The 21,029-nt window shown below is 48.1% G+C and overlaps 2 protein-coding genes across 3 annotated transcripts; both read right to left on the bottom strand.

The window, feature by feature from the left end:
- Positions 1-10,017: 10,017 nt before the first annotated feature.
- On the bottom strand, positions 10,018-11,419 carry LOC133904956 (2'-deoxymugineic-acid 2'-dioxygenase-like). Of its 2 annotated transcripts, none has more exons than XM_062346618.1 (4): positions 11,184-11,419; positions 10,788-11,038; positions 10,429-10,699; positions 10,018-10,293 (listed from the first exon to the last, which is right to left on the bottom strand). In XM_062346618.1, the coding sequence occupies exons 1-4, from the start codon at positions 11,370-11,372 to the stop codon at positions 10,033-10,035; spliced, it is 972 nt and encodes a 323-aa protein (XP_062202602.1). In that variant the 5' UTR covers positions 11,373-11,419; the 3' UTR covers positions 10,018-10,032. The 2 variants fall into 2 exon arrangements, with proteins under 2 accessions (XP_062202602.1, XP_062202600.1); XM_062346616.1 differs by having other exon boundaries at positions 10,378-10,699; positions 11,184-11,417.
- A 4,872-nt stretch (positions 11,420-16,291) lies between these two features.
- LOC133905037 (2'-deoxymugineic-acid 2'-dioxygenase-like) lies at positions 16,292-17,851 on the bottom strand. Its single transcript, XM_062346726.1, has 3 exons — positions 17,197-17,851; positions 16,787-17,108; positions 16,292-16,702 (listed from the first exon to the last, which is right to left on the bottom strand). Exons 1-3 carry the CDS (start codon positions 17,415-17,417, stop codon positions 16,442-16,444), a joined length of 804 nt encoding a protein of 267 aa, XP_062202710.1. The 5' UTR covers positions 17,418-17,851; the 3' UTR covers positions 16,292-16,441.
- Positions 17,852-21,029: the final 3,178 nt, after the last annotated feature.

The following is a 21,029-nucleotide window of genomic DNA, read 5'->3' as shown; positions in this document are numbered from 1 at the left end:
GGTTGTAGGAATGGCAATAATGGTGATTACAAGGTTATAAACTAACTCACAGGAGTGTGTGGAGCATGTGGAGCAAGTGGACGAGAAGGGGTTGGCATCGGTGGCGGAGTTTGGCCCATTGCAGCATAAAGGGGTGTTATCATCGCGTACCACTGGGATCGTTCTGCCGCCATCCTCTCCTCGAACGATCTCTCTAATTCGTGCCGGAGCCTCCTTTCTTCATCCAGCTGGGCCTACAGTATGTCATCGCAATCTCATCATCGTTCCAATGCAAAGCATATACAGATCGTCGAGGATGAATGAAATAGAACTAACCTGGATTTCGTTCATCGCAATCCGTGTAGGCTCTGGGCGAGGACGTATACCCGGACCTGAGCTCGTGCTCTGAGCTCTAAGCTGAGAGAGAGAGGGAGTGGTGGCCGTATCGAGTGTGCCGTCGCCAATCCAGAACCGGCCATGTTTCTTGCCTCCTCCCGCCCTCATAACCACTTCCCCATCAAGATCATGCTCGCTCGGATCAAAGTCTGGGCCGTGGACCTCCTTTGCCATCGATGTGTATCCATCCAGGCGAGCCTTGACGTTCTCGTTGCTGTACGCTGAGGCCGGGTCATTCGGGTCATATGCAACCCCGTGCATCGCCTTTGACTTATGGGCCAAAGCATAAGCCTTGAACTGGGAGAGAGGCTGACCATCATTTTTTGCCGACTGCAACAGAAAAGCAATAACATTCATAAAGGGGACGCCTGCACAGAAATTAAGGAGAACTGAGCTTGGGAACAACAGATGCTATTGCATACCCATCTAGCCGCGAAACTAGTCAGGCTGAGTGATGGTGTGGCGCGCCAGGCATCAACAATCGCCTTTCCCGGCAAGCATTGTGACTCTCCTCCCACTCGGGAGCGCACCACTTCTCCACGATCACCGTCCAGCACGGAAGGTCTCCTGCGCACCACCCCGGAGGCACCTAAATAATCAAGTACATAATATATAAGAAGAAGAAATTAAGTGTTAGTAATCTAAGGAATAATAAGCTTTAATGTACTTTACCTGCAGGTACTGCTCCCGGGTCAGAGATATGGTCCTAGCGTCTTTTTTTTGTCACCTTCGCTCCAAGGTGTTCCGCGTGAAATTTGATCACGGCCTGGACGCGCGCCTCGTAGTGCATATCCTTAACAAGCTTCTTGGCAGCTTTGTCGACGACAGCAGCTGCCCTAGCCTCTAAGCCCGGCTCGCATCTAAAAAAATCCTGCATATAGACGCGACAGATCCAGTCATTAGTTAAATAATTTCCATGCGATTAGTATTGACTAATGTAGTGCGAAAGAAACTTACCCATAGCTCGGCCTTCACCCGCTCGGCTCTATTGGGAAACACCCTTCCCTCCCGATCACGGGCGTCCGGCGCAGCTGCATAGTGGGCCCATGTGTATGCCGGCTCGGTTACTCCGCCCAGAGTAACCATGCCAGGGAACTTCTCCTTGATCAAAAGTCCAAGGATGCCGTTTACATGGCGTGAGTGGTCACCCTCTCCAACCCTCAGCCAGTTCCTGCACAAGTGTAAAGGCAATTTATTAGTATGTGTTGAAATATTGAAGATACAAAGGCAAAAAAATAGTGAGAGTAGAGAGAGCCATTTACTTCTCCCCATCTGGTCGAATGAGCGGGCGTCTAGCCATTGGCACCGGTCGCCTCGGGAGGCTAGAAGGACCACGCAGCCACACACGAGAAGAAGTAGAGCTAGAGCTACCCCCCTGGTCAACCTGCTCCTCCTCTACCTGCTCCTCCTCATCCCCAGACTGAGTCACAGCCGTAGGTATAGGCGAGTCAGACTCAGACTCAACCGCACCTAGAGGCGACTCAGTCTCCTCCTCAACAGCAGGTATAGAAGGACCTCCTCCACCCCTGCCTCCGCCTCTCGGCCTTCCTGGAGGTCTTCCCCGGGGTCTCTTTCCGGACCCGTCACCTGCATCCGTGGCTTTCCCCGTCGCCTTTTTGTATAGCGACGTCAACTTCCTCATACCGCCCACCATGCTTCAATCACTTCCTATGAGAACGAGTAAACCAATTAGTACGGATGTTACAACTTGATGTAAATAAATGAAGCATACTAAAAAAAACATGCTATGAGAAAGAATAAATCATACAGTTATTAGAAATAATCATTATCATCGGGATCAGCTGGATCATAAGTCTCATCATCACTATCACGCGTGTTGAAATAATCATCCTGATGCTCGGGAGGAGGAATGCCGTCATCATTGTCATTGCCTAAATGTAACCGCTCAAGTAATTCCAAGTCCCTCGCATTCTCAACCTCGTCTTCTTCGTCCTCGTCAGCACCAGTTTCATTGTCTACTTCCATGACCTGAGCTTCCGTCAAGTCGATCTCAAAATTCCCTGCGAGGCCATCTTCTTGAAAGAATTCTCCATCATATGTGTTGGGGTCTATGTTGTAATCTTCATTGTTTGGGACTGGTAGTTTACCGTGTGGCGGTACCTTGTACACAACATCCCAACCCTTAAGACGCTGAACGGTTTTGCACGGGTACGAGAGATAATAAACTTGCGTGGCCTGTTGAGCCACAATATAGACATCGTCTCCTGGTAAGACGGTTGATTGTCGAATTTCGACTAGCCCAAGATTAGGGGTCCGTCTCACAACTTCTGGATCGAACCAATGGCATTTGAATATGACGGGATTTAGAGGTTTGCTCCCATCAAAATTCAGTTCGTATATTTCTTCAATTCTTCTGTAGTACTCAGCCCCATCTAAGCCTGGAGTAAAAACTCCGGTATTTGTTGTTCTACGATTGGGTCGACTCTGCTCGTGGTTTGCTGTGTGGAAGCGATATCCATTCACGTCATAAGCCTTAAATGACTTGACCCTATAGGCACAACCATCAGCAACTTGTCTCAAGTCGGCACTCATAGACTCGTCGGTTGTTCCCTACAAGTTTAAGCGGGATAGCTTGGTGTATTAGTCGCATGTAAGAAATGAAATTAAGTTAGAAATGAAATCAAGTTGGTGTAATAGCCAAGTTAGAAAGTACTTTGTGTTTGAACCAAGAAATGAAATCAGGCATGTCATTTCCCACACCATCTCTAAGAAGGGCCGAAGCTTCCTCGAGGGTAGGTTCCCTTGATTCATGCCAGAATTGCTCATTGAATTCCCTATAGCAATGAGAAGAAGCGGAGTTGGACACAAACTTGTGAGTAGTTGAGAAATAATGTATTGAGCACTTACTGCATGTACGGCTCCACTTCGGATAGGTTGGTCAAGACATACAACATAATAGTGCGCCACTCTTCATGTTGCAAGGTCTTGTTAGTCGCACCACTTGCACTGCCAAGTTGCCCTCTAAAGATGCTAAGCTTTGATTCATCTTCGGGGTTGCCAGCATTGTAACGAGGGGGTGGATTATGCACACTGGTAAGATTATTAGCATAGTATTTTGTTGTGTAGTTTGACACCTCCTCCAGGATGTATGATTCGGCTATGGATGCTTCAATTTTGCATTTATTTTTACATTTATTTCGAAGAATCTTTTGCAATCTCTCAATTGAGTAGCACCAACGGCCTTGCATGGCCCCCCCCCCATTCGTGCCTCATACGGGAGGTGCAAAATCATATGTTGCATCGGATTAAAGAAGCCGGGTGGAAAGATCTTCTCCAACTTGCAGAGCAACACAGGCGCCAGTCTTTCCATGTCTGCTACCACGGTATGAGATAACTCTTTAGCACAAAGCTGGCGGAAGAAATTGCTCAACTCCGCAAGCACTAGCCAAACATCCTCGGGGACATAGCCTCGAATCATCACCGGCAGTAGCCGCTCAAGCCATATGTGATAGTCATGACTCTTGAGCCCGTTGATTCGCAAAGTAGCTAAATTCACTCCCCTCTTCAGATTCGCTGCATACCCATCAGGGAACATCAAGGTTTGGAACCACTCAAGTACTTCCCTCCTTTGGGCCCTTGTAAGAACGAAATTGGCCTTTGGCTTCGTCCACGATTTCCCGCCTCTGGGAGGGGCCATGTCTAGCTTTGGTCTATTGCATAATCTCGTTTGATCGACTCTAGCCTTAACGTTATCCTTCGTCTTCTCAGGAATGTCCATGATTGTTCCAAAAATGGCCTCAGCGACATTCTTTTCAGTGTGCATTACATCAATGTTATGTGGAAGAAGGAGATCATCAAAGTAGGGGAGATTCCACAAGCATGGCTTGTGAGTCCAGGCGTGTTGCTCACCATATCCCAGAAATCCATCTCCTTGGGCATTGGCCTCGAGAGCGTCTAACTGAGCACGAACCGTGGCACCGGTCATCTTAGGTGGTGCCGAGCCTTCGACAACTACATCTTTCGTAAAGTTCTGCACGTCTTGTCTGAATGGATGGTCAAGAGGAAGGAATTGTCGATGCTTGTCGAAGGAAGAATATTTGCCACCCTTTGTCAACCAAATGAACTTCAGAGCCGCCCTGCATACTGGGCATGGGAACTTCCCATGCACACACCAGCCACAGAATATCCCATATGCCGGTAGGTCATGCAGGGAGTACTGGTACCAAACATGCATTTTGAAGTTTGTCTTTGTAGCTCGGTCGTATGTCCAGACCCCATCCTCCCAAGCACGGACCAAATCATCCATCAGCGGCTCCATGTACACACTCATATTCTTCCCCGGGTATTCAGGCCCCGAAATTATCAGCGACAGGAATATGTTCTGTCGTTGAAAGATGACGCCGGGAGGGAGATTGAGGGGAATAACAAACATGGGCCAACAGCTGTATGAGGCACAAGTCATACCATATGGATTGAACCCATCAGTTGCGAGCGCAATTCGTACATTACGAGCCTCTAGAGCTTTGTCACGATGAATCAGATCGAACCTCTTCCATGCTTCACCATCTGATGGATGTACCAGCTTGTCAGGATTGTATCGACGCCCATCTTTGTGCCATGTCATCTGTTTAGCAGATTCCACAGTCATATACAGACGTTGGATTCTCGGTACGAATGGAAGATACCGAAGGATCTTCACGGGGATTGCGAGCTGCCTCTTCTGACCATCACCAGAGTCTACCTCAAGATACCTAGAGGAATTGCACTTCACACAGTACTTTGCGTCCGCGTGTTCTTTCCTAAATAAGATGCATCCCTTTGGACAAGCATGTATCTGCTCATATGGCATCTTAAGTGCACGGAGGACTTTCTTCGACTCGTACATGCTCTTTGGCAGAATGTGACCTTCCGGGAGAAGGCTACCAACAACTGTCAGCATTGCGTCGAAGGTTTCTCGGCTGAAGCTAAACTGGGACTTGATAGCCATTAGGCGTCCGATGGCATCCAATTGAGAAACCTTGGAATGCCCGTGAAGGGGTTGCTGCGCTGTAGACAACATATCATAAAAGTCCTTTGCGGTTGACTCCGGCACTTCCTCCATACGTGCTTCATTAAAATGTGCGTCATGAAAGTCATCTAGCATGTCTCCGACCCCGACATCATAGTCGTTGGTGCGTTGACGCACCACCTCCTCTCTGGCACGTTCGGACTCACCATGGTAGGTCCACCGGGTATAGTGTGGCATAAACCCATTCTTACAAAGGTGTTGACCCATGACCTCCTTTGTTTGTTGACGCGCGTTTGCACAAATACTGCAGGGGCACCAAGTTCCACGAGGTCCCTTTGGCCTAGCAAATGCTAATTCCAAGAATGCATCGGTCTTCTGGATCCATTCATCGGTCAAAAAACCCTGACTAGAGCGGCCAGTGTACATCCACTCACGATCATCCATCCTCTAACATATTGGGAAACATACACATACAGTTAATTATTTCCATCAAATATTTGTGTTTTACCATAAGAGGGAATCGGCATGCATCAAACTATCTAATAGGTAAAGATAGGTCCTAATCCCACCTGATGATGTGTACATTGGGCCGTTTCCATGCTCTACTCCGATCCGAGACAGAATTTCGGCAGCACCTCCCCGCTGTTCTCCAAATACACGTCTCGGCAACAAGCCAAGACAATGTGTATCCGGAGAACAACGGGGAGACGCTGCCGAAACTCTGTCTCCGATCGGAGTAGAGCATTGAAACAAACCCAATCTACACATCCTCAGGCTGTCCAAAAAATGTGGATAATTCGAAACAGTTACGGTTATAGATATGCAAAGACTTGCATATTTATAACCATAACTCTTTCAAACGGGAGACGCATAGGTTACGCGACATGCACATCCTAAACCCTAAATTAACAGCTTGTTCTAATTTAAGAAAATTTGCAAATATAGAGTAGTTGTACATGCAAACCAGATTTTAGTCTCAGGTTTAGAAATGACATAATATCTCAGTTTTTGGCATCCATATGTTAGACTAAACATTTGATTAAAATAAGGTAAAATGATAGTGATTAAGACTAAACCACTCTAGAGTCTCATATTTCCATGGAAAACAGCACCTATATTTAGCATTGTAAGCATGAAAGATTAATGGAAGAAATATGCTAAATGAGATAGAATACAAATGCCATATATATTAGTCTCAAGTTTAGAATGCCGTAATGTTTCAGTTTTTGTCATCCATATATTAGGCTAAACATTTGAATAAAAGAAGGTAAAATGATGGTGATTAAGATTAAACCACTCTAGAGTCTCATATCCCATGAAAACCACATCTATATTCAGTATTGTAAGCATGAAAAATTAATGGCAGAAATATGCTAAAGAAGATAGAATACAAATGCCATATATACAGATATGCGTATACCCATCTGTTTTCTCAATCGTTGAAAGCACGTGCCCTTTAGTCCACCTCAAAATTACTATCTTGTTTGTATGCTTAATTTGAAGTCAAATTTCTGCATACGCAATTCCAGCTGTCAACTGTCATTTGGTATACTCCCACGATATTTTTCTTAGGTTCTTTGTCGAGATGCAATGTATGCATAGGTGAGCCGTGCGCTCTGTGCTTTATAGCAGTCCCCAGTTTGTGCCTGACGAAACCGAGGAATGCAGAATTGAGGCGCCAGCAACGTCCTCCCCCCCTGTCACTGTGTTGTTTGCCTGTTTGCCACTGAGTTGAGCTCATGGCAACTTGGGCAACTTGTGTATAGTTGCATAGATAGTAGTAAGATGGTATGGTATGCTAAGGAGCTAGACCACACTGAGACCATTAAAGGTAACAGAACGAATCGAAACAACTGCTGGCGCTCGGCAATGGCATCTTAAATATTGCTGCACTTCAGAAAAATTAGTGATTCAGTTGTGTGTCCAGGGGGAAATTCCCAGAGAAGTAGCTCTGGTGCTGTCAACTTTCCTAATTTAGGTGGTCTTATCGAAGGCGATACTGTCATTGGTGTCGCTTCCTAATCTCCGTCGCAAGAATCGTTTTCGAGATAGAGTTCTATGTGGGGCTGAAATCTTGAGCTGGCCTCTTGTATTACGTTATAGTTTAGGCTCCATATTTTGCTGCTTGGCCAGTAGTTCTTTCAGAAAATATGAAATGAATGACTGAATGCAGCCTACGAACTTTTCTGTGAGCGCATCTGCTCAATCTGCAAACCCACGGTGCTGCAGGCTAAGATGGACTAACTACCTGAGGCCAGATATCAAGAGAGGAAAGTTCACCCAAGGGGAAGAACAAACAATCCTCCGGCTCAACTAGTCTACCTACTAAGAACTCTAGCATGTGCCTGGCATCAACTACTCTAACTAGAAAAATCTCTTGCATATGCCTGGCATCAACTAAGTGTATGTCAATCTAATCTTCACAAAGTCATATTTAGCATGTAGTCCAATCTTTTTAGCATGTACCTTGCTGATTTGCAGGAGGTCGGAGGGGGGCGGCGCGGAGCGGCGTCGGAGGGGTGCGGCGCGGGCGGGGCGGCGCCAGGCGGCGTCGGGCGGCTGCGCGAGGCGGGGCGGCGGCGGAGGAGGGGGACCTGGCCGGCGCGGGTCGGCGCGGGGCGGCGCTAGCCGGCGCGAGGCGGAGCCGCCGGCGTGGAGCGGCGTCGGAGGGGGCCGGTGCGGGCAGGGCGGCGTCGGGCTGTGGCGTCGGGCGGGGCGGCGTGAGGCGGGCGGCAGCAGCGGAGGGGGATCTGGGAGGAGGGGGAGGGCGGCGCTGGCGCCAGCGGCGGATTGGGCCGTGGGAGGCTGCGGCGGCGGCCGGGGAGAAGGAATAAAAATGGGAGTAGATCTGTCCCCGCGCGCGGCCGGGGTGGGAAACCCTATATTCGTGAAATTGCCGAGTGTCTGTTTTTGCCGAGTGTCAAATCTAGAACACTCGGCAAAGCTATTGTTTGCCGAGTGTAAACGCAAGAACACTCGGCAAACACCTGAATTTTTTTTTCTGCTACAAATGCACTTAATGAATTAAAAATAGCAAAAGGACCCCAAAAAATACCAGATTTTAACATCGAATATGCTATGATGTATGTTGAGTGTAGAAAAAGTTTCAAGGTCAAACGACGATTGAACCATCACTTGAGCTTCAAACCTGATCCGTTCCCTCTCGAAACAACGATTCTTCCTCGGAGATGCTTCAGTTTCTAAGCATCGTACGTGATAATTTTTGCGAAACCTTCTCAAATTTTTATCACAGCCTCTACGTATCATATTATAACGCTATGGCAAGTCTCATGGTTTTCAGACTTCGTTTATTTTTTTTAGAATTAGAAAACCAATAAGCTACATGTTGGTGGTCGAGTGTTGCCGCCCAGATATTTCAAATTTCTTTTCATTTCTTGGGTAAGGCCTAAAAATAGACTCAACAACATGAATATGATTTTTTTACCCATTTTTGTTCATTATTTCATGTGCTTGCAGATCAAATTTGACTTATATCCATTAAAAGCCAGGAAATGCACTTAATGAATTAAAAATAGTAAACGGACCCAGAAAAATGCCAAAGTTTAACATGGAATATTCTATGTTGTATGTTAAGTGTAGAAAAAGTTTCAAGGTCAAACGATGATTCAACCGTCACTTTGGCTTCAAACCTGATCCGTTCCCTCTCGAAATCACGATTCTTTTTCGTAGATGCTTCGGTTTCTAAGCATCGTACGTGACAGCTTTTGCTTCTTCCACTTGGCAAGCATTGAAAATTCCTTCTTTGTCTGGATGACAGCTGGAATGATAATATATAGCAGAGAAATTCCTTTTTTAAGGCAAGCAAGAAGAATTGTCATTCTCCTTTGTTTGTGAGCTCAGCTCTTCACACGGTAGCATCTTTGACACATGTTTAGACCACAACTGATTCCAAGGGCCACTCTCAGGAGTCCACATCTGCTGCATCTCAATCTTGAAGCACGACTGAATTCTAACTCTAAGTTCATAACAATATCATCCTTAAACCATACTGCAGTAGTACCGGAATCGATGTGTGGCGGCCCTTGGTCGGTTGTTATTACGAGAAAGAAAAGAGAACAAAAGGAAACCAAAAAGAAAATAAAGAAAAAAAATTAGTTTGCCGAGTGCCTAATATCGGGCACTCAGCAAACATACATGTTTGCCGAGTGTCCGTTAGACGACACTCGGCAAAGTGGAGACTCGCCGTCAGACGCCGAACGGAGGGACACGTGCCACGTTTTTTTGCCGAGTGTCCTAATTCGCCGAGTGTTTTTTCTCTTTTTGCCGAGTGCTATTTTTTGCCGAGTGTTTTTTTATGAATTTACCGAGTGCCATATTGTTTGCCGAGTGCTTTCGTTAGGAACTCGGCGTAGGTTGCTGTTTGCCGAGTACCCGATATAATGCACTCGGCATACACGTAGGCACTCGGCATAAGCCTCATTTCCGGTAGTGAGGAAACCGATTAACATCCTATAATATATATTCATGACTAGCTTATATAAAAAGTCGTTTTTATTTATTTCTTCATATATATATATTAATTACATACGGACGGGTATCACCATCAACAGGGACGGACGGGTATGCATTACGTACGTACGTACATGTGGATCCCGGCCAGGAGCTAGAGATCGATGTCACTGAAATCCATGGCCGGCCTAATGGCCGGACTTTTGTTTTAATTTGCTTCATATCTCCTTCTGAACGTTCTTGAGGTTTGTGGTAAGATTGAGCGATGACCCCAATTTTACAACATTGTAGGTGCGCTTGAAGTCGCGGAACGTGAGGGTGCGGTACAACGGTGGGTTGTCCTCGCTAAGGAACTCCTCCGCGGGGCCAATGAGACAGTCTGCTGCCGGCATGATGCACGTCGCCACCGTTGTCCTCGCCACCGCCATGTTGGTCGTCACACGGTGCTCTATGCTCTTCAGCATCCCATTGGTCACAACCTGCGTCGAGGATTAACCAGTCATATTGCTGGAAATGAAGAAAACCTTGAAGCAACGGCCAGAAGTACGTAGGTGATCAATTGCCTCGAGCTGCAAGCCGAAGTTGACGACGAAGGAGTTGGGCACGGGCACGACCTTGATCCAGTCGCCATTGTAGGCGACCTCGAGTCCAGGAACCAAGCTTGGGAGGAGTAGGGTGAGGAGGTTGCGGTCACAGTGCGGCGGCAGGCCGAGCGTCGTGTCCGGGTTCGGGCACGGTGGGTAATGGTTGATGTGGAGGACCACATCGCCGCCGCTGATGTCCCCCTCCAAGTAGTCAGGTCGGAGCCCCATGCCCTCGCACAGCAGCCGCAGTATCTCCATCCCCATGCCTCTCGTCAGCACGATGAACTTCTCGACAACCTCCCTATATATGCATGATCAGGGCCCTTTCTGATAGTGAGATATGGAACATATATGATTTGTCTAGTTGATCGGTGAGATCCCTAGCTTACCGAAGCCTCTGGGGCTTGTCGGGCCAGTCCTTGCTGCTGTCACCGACGGGGAAGGCGCAGGCAAGGCGGAGGCAGTCCCGCCAGTAGTTCTCGCCCCCGGTCTCAAAGATGGAGCCAGAGAAGATCCGGGTGGCTTTGCTTGGATCCTCCGAGAACAAGTGAGCCTTATCCGCCGCCGGTAGCTGGAAGAACTCCTGACACACCGCCTCCATGTCCCGCATCGCCTCCTCCGAGACGCCATGGTTGACGACCTGCAGTCAGGAAAAAAAAAATTCGGCGAAATTTTGAACCCTGCCTGCAGTACTTGGTTAATTCTCGCGATGCAAATGAAATAATTGGGATTGACATCCAGTTAACGGGAAACTTAAGGATGCTTGGTTTGCAGTTTGGACTCGCCATGAAGAAGCCGAACTCCTTGCCGGCGTCGAGGATGGCGCGGCGAACCTCGTCGCGGCTGCGGGACATGTCGACGACGGGAAGGGAGACACCGGCCGCGGAGATGGCAGGCGGGAGCTGGTCGGGCGAGAAGATAAACTCGTCCGGGAGCAAGCCACGGGATGGGGTTAAGTGGAGCATATTCTCCATGGATGAATCGGTGGAGGGTGTACGGGATCCGGAGGCGGAGAGCAGCAAGAAAGGGTACCTGCAAGCCACTTAGCTTGCTCGCTCCTGTTCTTCACACCATGCTGTACGAGCTATTTTATAGGCGTGGACGTAGAGTGAGAGCTTTGGGCAGAAAGAAGTTGCTGCGTATGCAATACATTATTAAACTTCTCGCCGATCCAAAGGTTGCGCAATGAGTCGTGTGTGTGAGAGTGACAGCATGAAACTTGCCGCTCTAGTCGACAGAGAGAAAACAGACAAGAGTATTTCTGGTAACCACTTTGGATCCATCTCGTTTCAGTAGTTCATATCAAATATCTAACTATAGGTGTATATATATATATAAAGAGTATATCATATATAGACAGGATATATACAACACGTATTAGGCAGTTCCAGATATCACGAAACCGAATCAGCGATACCTGATACATCTGGAATCAAGAAAGTACATATTAGAAAGGTTTATATTGGTTACTCAACTCGAAACGATCAGTATTCAAAATAGATTTATCTACTTTAACATCAAGGAAGACATCTCCCTATCGACTACGGCTGGATGCGAGCCGATACCTCACCCCTATATAAGGCGGAAAGGCTGGGGGAGGAGACGAACAAGAGCGAGAGGGGCAAGCATCAAGACCCTAACAGAGGAGCTACTCGGCAACTTTAGCTCTAGGTTACATTAGATCCGATCTACTTCTTGTAATATTCTTAGTTACATTGCGTGTACTCGAAATCAACAATATACAGTAGCAACCAAGGTTAAGGTTACCGACCGGAACTCGGTAACCGAGCTCCGGCGGTAATCGAAAATTCGCGATAACCGCGGTTACCGGTCAAAAATTCAAAAAAAAATCGGAGAAAATTCATTTGGCAAAATTTGAAATTTGGAAAAAAATCGCGATTTTAGCCGTTCGGTAACCGGTCGATTTGGGCCGGTTACCGAGCGGTTTTTGCGATTTATCGAGCGGTTTTCTCAAAATTTCTGCATTGTCGGTAACTGCTCGGTTTCTCAATAACCGTTCGGTTTTCTCGATTTATCGAGCGGTTTTCTCGATTTTCAGTGGAGTTCAACAAAAAATCCAAAAATTATCTCAATCTTGTAAAATCAATAACTAAATCATCTGAGCTTCAAATCAAGTAAAATAAATTTTGTTGGTTTCCCTGTAACATGATCTACATGATAAAAGTATTTATACTCATAAAAAATTTCAAAATTTTCTGTGAAAAATTGTATTTTTTAAAACCAAGTTAAATGCATAGTTTACTCTTGGCTAATCCAAAAATCATGAAATTAATTTTTTTTAGTCTTCTTACATGATCCTATGTCTTTTAAAAATACATGAACTCATGAAATAGTTATTGTAACATGCATGATTTGTGTAAATGTGTTGTGACTAGATTAATTCATAACTGACCCATCACACCTCAAAAATTAGTGAAACCACTTTCATTATCCTATTTATACTATTATTTACGTAGGAAAAATAATGGTAGACATGAAAAAGTTAATTACAGTGATGTTTCTTAACATACTCACTTTATACTTGTGAACTTTGTAAAAATCATAGAGAAATTAATAAAACTCTAAATAAAGTGAAATCAATTTTAAAGATTCTCTTAAAATACGTTTTACTCAAGAAAAATATGTGTTTGCATGTTAAACATTTTTCTTAACATGAGGTAATAACCGAGCCGCACGGTTCAATATTTTTCATTTTTTTTCAAACTTACTCCCTATAGAATATGATGTAAATGACATTATTTTTTTAAAAAAATTCACAGAAGGTCTTAGAATTGTGTCTAGTTTTTTTAAGATTTTTTTGAATTTTTTGAATTCAAATTCGGTTACCGTTCGGTTTTTGAAACCGGATCGGACCGAGAAGGTCGGTTATCGCGGTTTTTGAGCGGTTACCATCAGTTTTTTGAACCGTGGCAGCAACACCCCCACAGACGTAGAGTATTACTCCAATCGGAGGTCTGAACCTGATACACCCGAAATCAAAAAAGTACATATTAGGAAGGTTTAGATTGGTTACTCAACTCGGAACGATCAGTATTCAAAACAGATTTATCTACTTTAATGTAAAGGAACACAACTCCCTATCGACTACGATTGGATTTTACAACATTGTAGATGCGCTTGAAGTCACAAAACGTGAGGGTGCGGTACAACGGCGGGTTGTCCTCGCTAAGGAACTCCTCCGCGAGGGCCAATGAGACAGTCTGCAGCCGGCATGATGCATGTCGCCACTGGTTCTATTACACTGTACCTTCTAATAGAGAGTATGCGATAAGAAGGAAGATTACTAAGAGGTTTGACAACATATTATATTTCACCAATTAACACAATATTAATGGTTGACATTAATTTCTATTTATTAATGAATGATATGAATTACTGTGTGTGATACGAAGTTGGTATCATCGGACGACTCTTTGACAGAATGACCTTCCAACGATGATGCGAAGGAGGAGCAAGAAGCAGCATCCCGTAAGCGTGCACAAGAGGAGGAGGATGAGAGGCTAGTCCGTCAGCTGTGCACTGCAGAGGAGCAAGAAACAGCATCCCGTAAACGTGCCTAGGAGGAGGTGAACGAGAGGGTGGTCCGTCAGTGAGCTGCGGAGGAGGCCGAAGGCTCAAGTCATAGAGGCATTCAGGCGTTAGACTTCGATGTCTTTGACACACCGGTGAGTCTGAAGCATAGGCGACGATGCAGTTGATTAGGCATGGCCGGGTCCTCTACTCCACCACCATCGCCCCCCTTGTGTCCCTAGACGTACACAAGCCATTAGTCGTTAGTGCGGAGACGTGGTCCTCATCACAGGAGAGGTAGAGAGATATTGGACTGGCTCAACTTGACCGACTTTTCAGGGGTGACCTGTGAGAACTATTATGTATATATGTGTGTTTATTGATGCCTGACTTGTAATATGTGTTCATTACTATGTATTAATGAATGTACTTTTATTATTGATTTATAGTAAATATATGTATCATTGTGTGCATGTATTAAGAGAGAGACAGAGAGATTGAGGAGAGGTAGTATAGAGAGGACAGAGAGAGAGAGAGGAAGAACACTGCTGGCTGAAACCTTCAGTTGGCAGTGATTCCAGTGAATCACTGTCGGCCCAATCCTTCAACCAGCAGTGATACCTCTTCACTGCCGGTCCACCGAGTCGGCAGTGATAGTCCTCGACTATCACTGCCTGTTGCCTACTGCTGGCTCCAAAACTGGCAGTGAAGGGTGTTTTGGAGCCGGCAGTGAAGGAGATTTTTTAGTAGTGTAGACTGCTATATTTGAATGTAGCTTGTGATTTGATCTATGTTCATGTTCTGTTTGCTGTTTGTGGGCTTGTTTATGGGCATGATTTGATCTGATCATTTGTGGTCTTAATATTATTGCTATTGGATCATTTATGTTGTGGGCTGTGATGTTATCGGGTTCTAGGTTTTTTTTGACCCGTTAAGGTATGAATCGGCCTACTACATAAATCTGATAGATTTCTAGTTGGGCTATCTTTCAGATTTGTTCTTTGTGATGTGGCAGTGTTTGATTTGCTGAAAATTTGACAGATTTTGTGAGACAAAATGTGTCAACGGATAGCTCTAAAAAATAAAACAAAAAAGGACGAATTGGAAGCCGATTAACATCCTATAATATATATTCATGACTAGCTTATATAAAAAGTCATTTTTTTATTTCTTCATATATATATATATATATATATATATATATATATATATATCATCAATAGGAATAGACGGGTATGTATTCCGTACATACGTAAATTGTATGCACGTATTAAGAGAGAGACAGAGATCGAGGAGAGAGGGAGTATAGAGATGACACAGAGAGGGAAAACATTGCCAGCTGAAACCTCTGGTCGACATAGTCGGAGTCGACGAAGGAGAAGACGACAACAACCATCTCCGGGTCTATGCCGAAGCTGAAGGCGAGGAAGGACTCCCTTTGAGTCAATGCTGATGCTGAAGGTGATGATGACTCCTTCCTGAGTCGATGTCGAAGGTGAAGATGACGACGACTCTAACTCATCGACGTAGTCGAAGCCGAAGGTGATGACGACCCCATCTTGGTCGACATCGAAGGTGAAGGCAACAACGACCATCTTTGGGTCGATGCCGAAGCTAAAGGCGAAGAACGTGTCTGAGTCGATGCTGATGCCGAAGCTGCCAACGTAGCCAAAGGAGTAGCCATTGTCGATGAAGTTGGTCAGTAGTGGACCGTGTATGAAGGGACTTTCTTCTCCACGGAGCTCAAAGGGACGTGTCTTTAAGATTTACGGTCTAAGGTCCGAGTGGAGCGTTGTCTTTACCTAAAGCTGAGCGGCAACTCGGTCCTCTTTTGCGAGCCTTTGTCTGCCTTTTTAAGCCGATTGGTACGTTGCCTTTACCTAAGGACCAGTGGCACTTCGACTTGCTGTCCTGCATGACACAATGTGCTTCGCATCTTTCTCGGAAATAAGAAATACATAATAACTGATGAATGCTTCGGCTCATGAACAGGATGAATAAATATTTAAATGCATTGATGTAATCCGAAGACATGGTTTCTCTTTGGTGTGAGGGCAGGCACTCTTAGCCCCCATCTTTTGTAACCCGAAGGTGCAATGCCTTCGGTGTGGGGGGTAAGCACTCTTAGCCACCGTCTTTTGTTTTAAGTCGAGAGGTGCGCTACCCATGCAAAAAAAGGTACCGGTTGCCGCATGTGTGTAAGTACGTGTCGGGTATGGCTTGTGTATATCCTCCTCGATGGAATAAAAAATAAAACAAAAAAGATGAGCAGGAAGCCGATTAACATCCTATAATATATATTCATGACTAGCTTATATAAAAAGTCGTTTTTATTTATTTCTTCATATATATATATATATATATTAATTACGTACGGACGGGTATCACCATCAACAGGGACGGACGGGTATGCATTACGTACGTACGTACATGGATCCAGGCCAGGAGCTAGAGATCGATGTCACTGAAATCCATAACCGGCCTGGAGGCCGGATTTTTGTTTTAATTTGCTTCATATCTCCTTCTGAACGTTCTTGAGGTTTGTGGTAAGATTGAGCGATGACCCCAAATTTACAACATTGTAGATGCGCTTGAAGTCGCGGAACGTGAGGGTGCGGTACAACGGCGGGTTGTCCTCGCTAAGGAACTCCTCCGCGGGGCCAATGAGACAGTCTGCTGCCGGCATGATGCACGTCGCCACCGTTGTCCTCGCCACCGCCATGTTGGTCGTCACACGGTGCTCTATGGTCTTCAGCATCCCATTGGTCACAACCTGCGTCGAGGATTAACCAGTCATATTGCTGGAAATGAAGAAAAGTTTGAAGCAACGGCCAGAAGTACGTAGGTGATCAATTGCCTCGAGCTGCAAGCCGAAGTTGACGACGAAGGAGTTGGGCACGGGCACGACCTTGATCCAGTCGCCATTGTAGGCGACCTCGAGTCCAGGAACCAAGCTTGGGAGGAGTAGGGTGAGGAGGTTGCGGTCACAGTGCGGCGGCAGGCCGAGCGTCGTCTCCGGGTTCGGGCACGGTGGGTAATGGTTGATGTGGAGGACCACATCGCCGCCGCTGATGTCCCCCTCCAAGTAGTCAGGTCGGAGCCCCATGCCCTCGCACAGCAGCCGCAGTATCTCCATCCCCATGCCTCTCGTCAGCACGATGAACTTCTCGACAACCTCCCTATATATGCATGATCAGGGCCCTTTCTGATAGTGAGATATGGAACATATATGATTTGTCTAGTTGATCGGTGAGATCCCTAGCTTACCGAAGCCTCTGGGGCTTGTCGGGCCAGTCCTTGCTGCTGTCACCGACGGGGAAGGCGTAGGCAAGGCGGAGGCAGTCCCGCCAGTAGTTCTCGCCCCCGGTCTCAAAGATGGAGCCAGAGAAGATCCGGGTGGCTTTGCTTGGATCCTCCGAGAACAAGTGAGCCTTATCCGCCGCCGGTAGCTGGAAGAACTCCTGACACATCGCCTCCATGTCCCGCATCGCCTCCTCCGAGACGCCATGGTTGACGACCTGCAGTCAGGGAAAAAAAATTCGGCGAAATATTGAACCCTGCCTGCAGTACTTGGTTAATTCTCGCGATGCAAATGAATTAATTGGGATTGACATCCAGTTAACGGGAAAGCAAAGGATGCTTGGTTTGCAGTTTGGACTCGCCATGAAGAAGCCGAACTCCTTGCCGGCGTCGAGGATGGCGCGGCGGACCTCGTCGCGGCTGCGGGACATGTCGACGACGGGAAGGGAGACACCGGCCGCGGAGATGGCAGGCGGGAGCTGGTCGGGCGAGAAGATGAACTCGTCCGGGAGGAAGCCACGGGACGGGGTTAAGTGGAGCATATTCTCCATGGATGAATCGGTGGAGGGTGTACGGGATCCGGAGGCGGAGAGCAGCAAGAAAGGGTACCTGCAAGCCACTTAGCTTGCTCGCTCCTGTTCTTCACACCATGCTGTACGAGCTATTTTATAGGCATGGACGTAGAGTGAGAGCTTTGGGCAGAAAGAAGTTTGCTGCGTATGCAATACATTATTAAACTTCTCGCCGATCCAAAGGTTGCGCAATGAGTTGTGTGTGAGAGTGACAGCATGAAACTTGCCGCTCTAGTCGACAGAGAGAAAACAGACGAGTATTTCTGGTAACCACTTTGGATCCATCTCATTTTAGTAGTTCATATCAAATATCTAACTATAGGTATATATATATAAAGAGTATATTATACATAGACAGGATATATACAACACATATTAGGCAGTTTCAGATGTTAGAGTTTATCTCTTTCCCTATTTAGGTAATCCCCTTCTCAATTTAGATGGCCGGTGGTTGAGTCTTTCCCGCCTAGCCTTTCCTTATGCGCCTAATCTCCCGGATCTCCTCCCTGATCTTGTTTCTATAAATCAGGTAGAGAAAGATCCTCGGTAGAGGTTTATATATTGTACTCCTGTTATTCAGTTTAGAAATACAAGCAATATTCGCGCTATCATGCTATCATGGTATCAAGAGACCATCACGATCCAATGACAACCCGCTTCCGCTAAACCTCACCTGCCTGCGCTGCCTCCTGGTGCCGCGCCGCCGCCCTGGTGCCGCCGCCATGCCTCCTGGTGACCCCCCGCCCGCTCCCGCCGATGCCCAGCAGCGCGCCGAGGACGCGGCCGCACGTGAGAAGGCCCGCCAGGACCTAGTTGGCGCCGCCGATGCGGCTGCCAAGGCCGCTGCCGCCGCTCAGGATCGCGTCCGCGCCGCCCAGGACGTTCTCACGACAGAACGCCAGGCCGCTGCCGATCTCGAGCGCGCCGCGGCCGCTTCTCGCAGCGCTGCCTTCCCACCTGGTGACGACGGTGCCCACAACGACGCCAGCGCCGTCGATGACCTCGATGTCCACGACTACGAGGCCGCCACCATCGCCAATCTCCACGCGCAGGCGGCGGGCGTTCAGAACATCCGTGCCCTCGTGCCCGTGGTTCTGGACCCCCTCTCCTCCCACTACAACCGCTGGCGCGACCTCGTCCTCCTCACCCTTGAGCGGTACGCCCTCACCAACCACGTCCTCTCCGACCCCGCCTTCCCCGCCGTGCCGTCCTGGTGGCGCATGGACGCCGTCGTCCTGTCGTGGGTGCTGGGCACGCTCTCCCCCGAGCTGATGGAGTCCGCCTGCACCCGCAACGGCACAGCACGCCACGCCTGGATCACCGTCGAGGCGCAATTCCTCAGCAACCGCGAAGCTCGCGCCCTTCGCCTCGACGCCGAATTTCGTGTCTTCATGCAAGGCGACCTCTCAATCGACGACTACTGCCGCAAGATGAAGCTCTCGGCGAACTTAGCGAGGTCATCCGCGACCACACCCTCGTCCTCAATGTGTTGCGCGGCCTAAACGAGAAATTCGCCCACATGAAGGCCCACTTCAAGCGCTCCAAGCCGTTCCCCTCCTTCGATGTGGTCCGCAACGACCTCATCCTTGAGGAGATCGACTCCAGCGCGCCAACACCACCTCCGGCGACCGCCCTCGTCGCTGCTCCGGCACGGCCTTCCGGCGGCTCTGCTCCCCCTGGCACCCCCTCCACTGGTGGCCCGGCGGCGCCCCATGACGGATCCACCCGCTCCACGGCGCCCTCCGGCAGCACCGGCCGCGGCTCTGCCGGTGGAGGTCGCTGGCGCCGTCGTGGCAACGGCAGTGGCGGCGGCAAGGCCACGGCGCCATGGCCCTCGATCTACAACCCGTGGACCGGGCAAATCACCATGTGGCCCGGCCCTCAGCAGCATCGTGGCCAGACGCCGCGTGCGCCTGCGCCCCAGGCCGCGTACCAGCAGGCCCTGCTGGCTACCCCGGCCCACTTCGCCCAGCTCGCCCCTGGGCCATTCCTGCCGGCGCCGTTCGGGCAGGCCCAGCCGCAGCTTGGGCCACCTCCGCAGCCCACCACGGTACCTGCTGCCTCGGCTCACCAGGCCTCACCGTGGACACCGTGGTCCCTTGGGATCAGCAGTCCCTCGCCAGCAACTTCAGCACCATGATCCTCAATCCTCCCGGTCCAACTGATTGGGTCATGGACTCCGGCGCCTCCAGTCATATGAATTCCGACACTGGTAACATCTCCTTGTTTCACCCACCACGCTCCTCCTCCATTGTAGTTGGCAATGGATCTACTTTACCTGTCACAGCGTCTGGCCACTCTATCCTACCGGGTCCCTTTTATCTCAATAATATCCTTGTTGCCCATGATATCATTAAAAACCTCATCTCTGTTCGTCAGTTCACTATTGATAATAATTGTTCTATCGAATTTGACCCGTTTGGCCTCTCTGTGAAGGATCTCAATTCCAGGAGCATGATCGCCAGGTGCAATAGTTCCGGACCCCTCTACACTCTCACCGCTCCTGTGCATTCCACGGAGTCATGCGCCCTTGTTGCAGCCCCCCCCCCTCACCACTTGGCACCGTCGTCTTGGGCATCCTGGGCATGAGGTTCTGTCCAAACTCGCTAGTACCTCTGCCATCAGTTGGAATAAAAATACTAGTGATTCTCTTTGTCATGCATGCCAAGTTGGGCGTCACATTAGATTACCTTTTGGAACCTCCTCCTCGCGAGCTCTTAAGAATTTTGATTTGATTCATTGTGATCTATGGACCTCCCCTATTACCAGTGTATCTGGTTACAAATATTATCCTGTTATTCTTGATGACTGCTCGCACTTCCTTTGGACGTTCCCACTTCGGCTCAAATCCGAGACGTTTCCCGCCTTGGCTAATTTTTTCTCTTATGTGAAGACACAGTTCGGTTGCACCATTCGGAGCATTCAGTGTGACAACGGTCGCGAGTTTGATAATTTCTCAACTCGCACTTTCTTTCTCACCAATGGTGTCCTGCTCCGGATGTCGTGCCCCTACATGTCCTCTCAAAACGGTAAAGCCGAGCGTATGATTCGTTCCATTAATAACATCATGCGTTCCATGCTCTTTCAGGCCTCCCTTGCCCCATCATATTGGGTTGAAGGCCTTCACACCGCCACATACCTCATCAATCGACTACCCACCAAAACACTGGCGCTCGGCACCCCCCACTTTGCCCTGTTTGGTTCCCATCCCTCCTACGACCACCTCCG

This window comes from Phragmites australis, chromosome 22 (assembly GCF_958298935.1).
Source record: "Phragmites australis chromosome 22, lpPhrAust1.1, whole genome shotgun sequence".
NCBI classification, from domain to species: domain Eukaryota; kingdom Viridiplantae; phylum Streptophyta; class Magnoliopsida; order Poales; family Poaceae; genus Phragmites; species Phragmites australis.
Note: the sequence above shows the minus strand (reverse complement) of the source record. Positions and strands in the feature narration are given on the sequence as shown.

Coding starts and splice junctions, on each gene's coding strand:
- LOC133905037 (XM_062346726.1), bottom strand. CDS start 17,417: ATGCGGGACATGGAGGCGATGTGTCAGGAGTTCTTCCAGCTACCGGCG. Junction 17,109..17,196: donor GACAAGCCCCAGAGGCTTCG/GTAAGCTAGGGA, acceptor ATGCATATATAG/GGAGGTTGTCGAGAAGTTCA. Junction 16,703..16,786: donor ACTTCGGCTTGCAGCTCGAG/GCAATTGATCAC, acceptor TCCTCGACGCAG/GTTGTGACCAATGGGATGCT.
- LOC133904956 (XM_062346616.1), bottom strand. CDS start 11,372: ATGGAGAATATGCTCCACTTAACCCCATCCCGTGGCTTGCTCCCGGAC. Junction 10,700..10,787: donor GACAAGCCCCAGAGGCTTCG/GTAAGCTAGGGA, acceptor ATGCATATATAG/GGAGGTTGTCGAGAAGTTCA. Junction 10,294..10,377: donor ACTTCGGCTTGCAGCTCGAG/GCAATTGATCAC, acceptor TCCTCGACGCAG/GTTGTGACCAATGGGATGCT.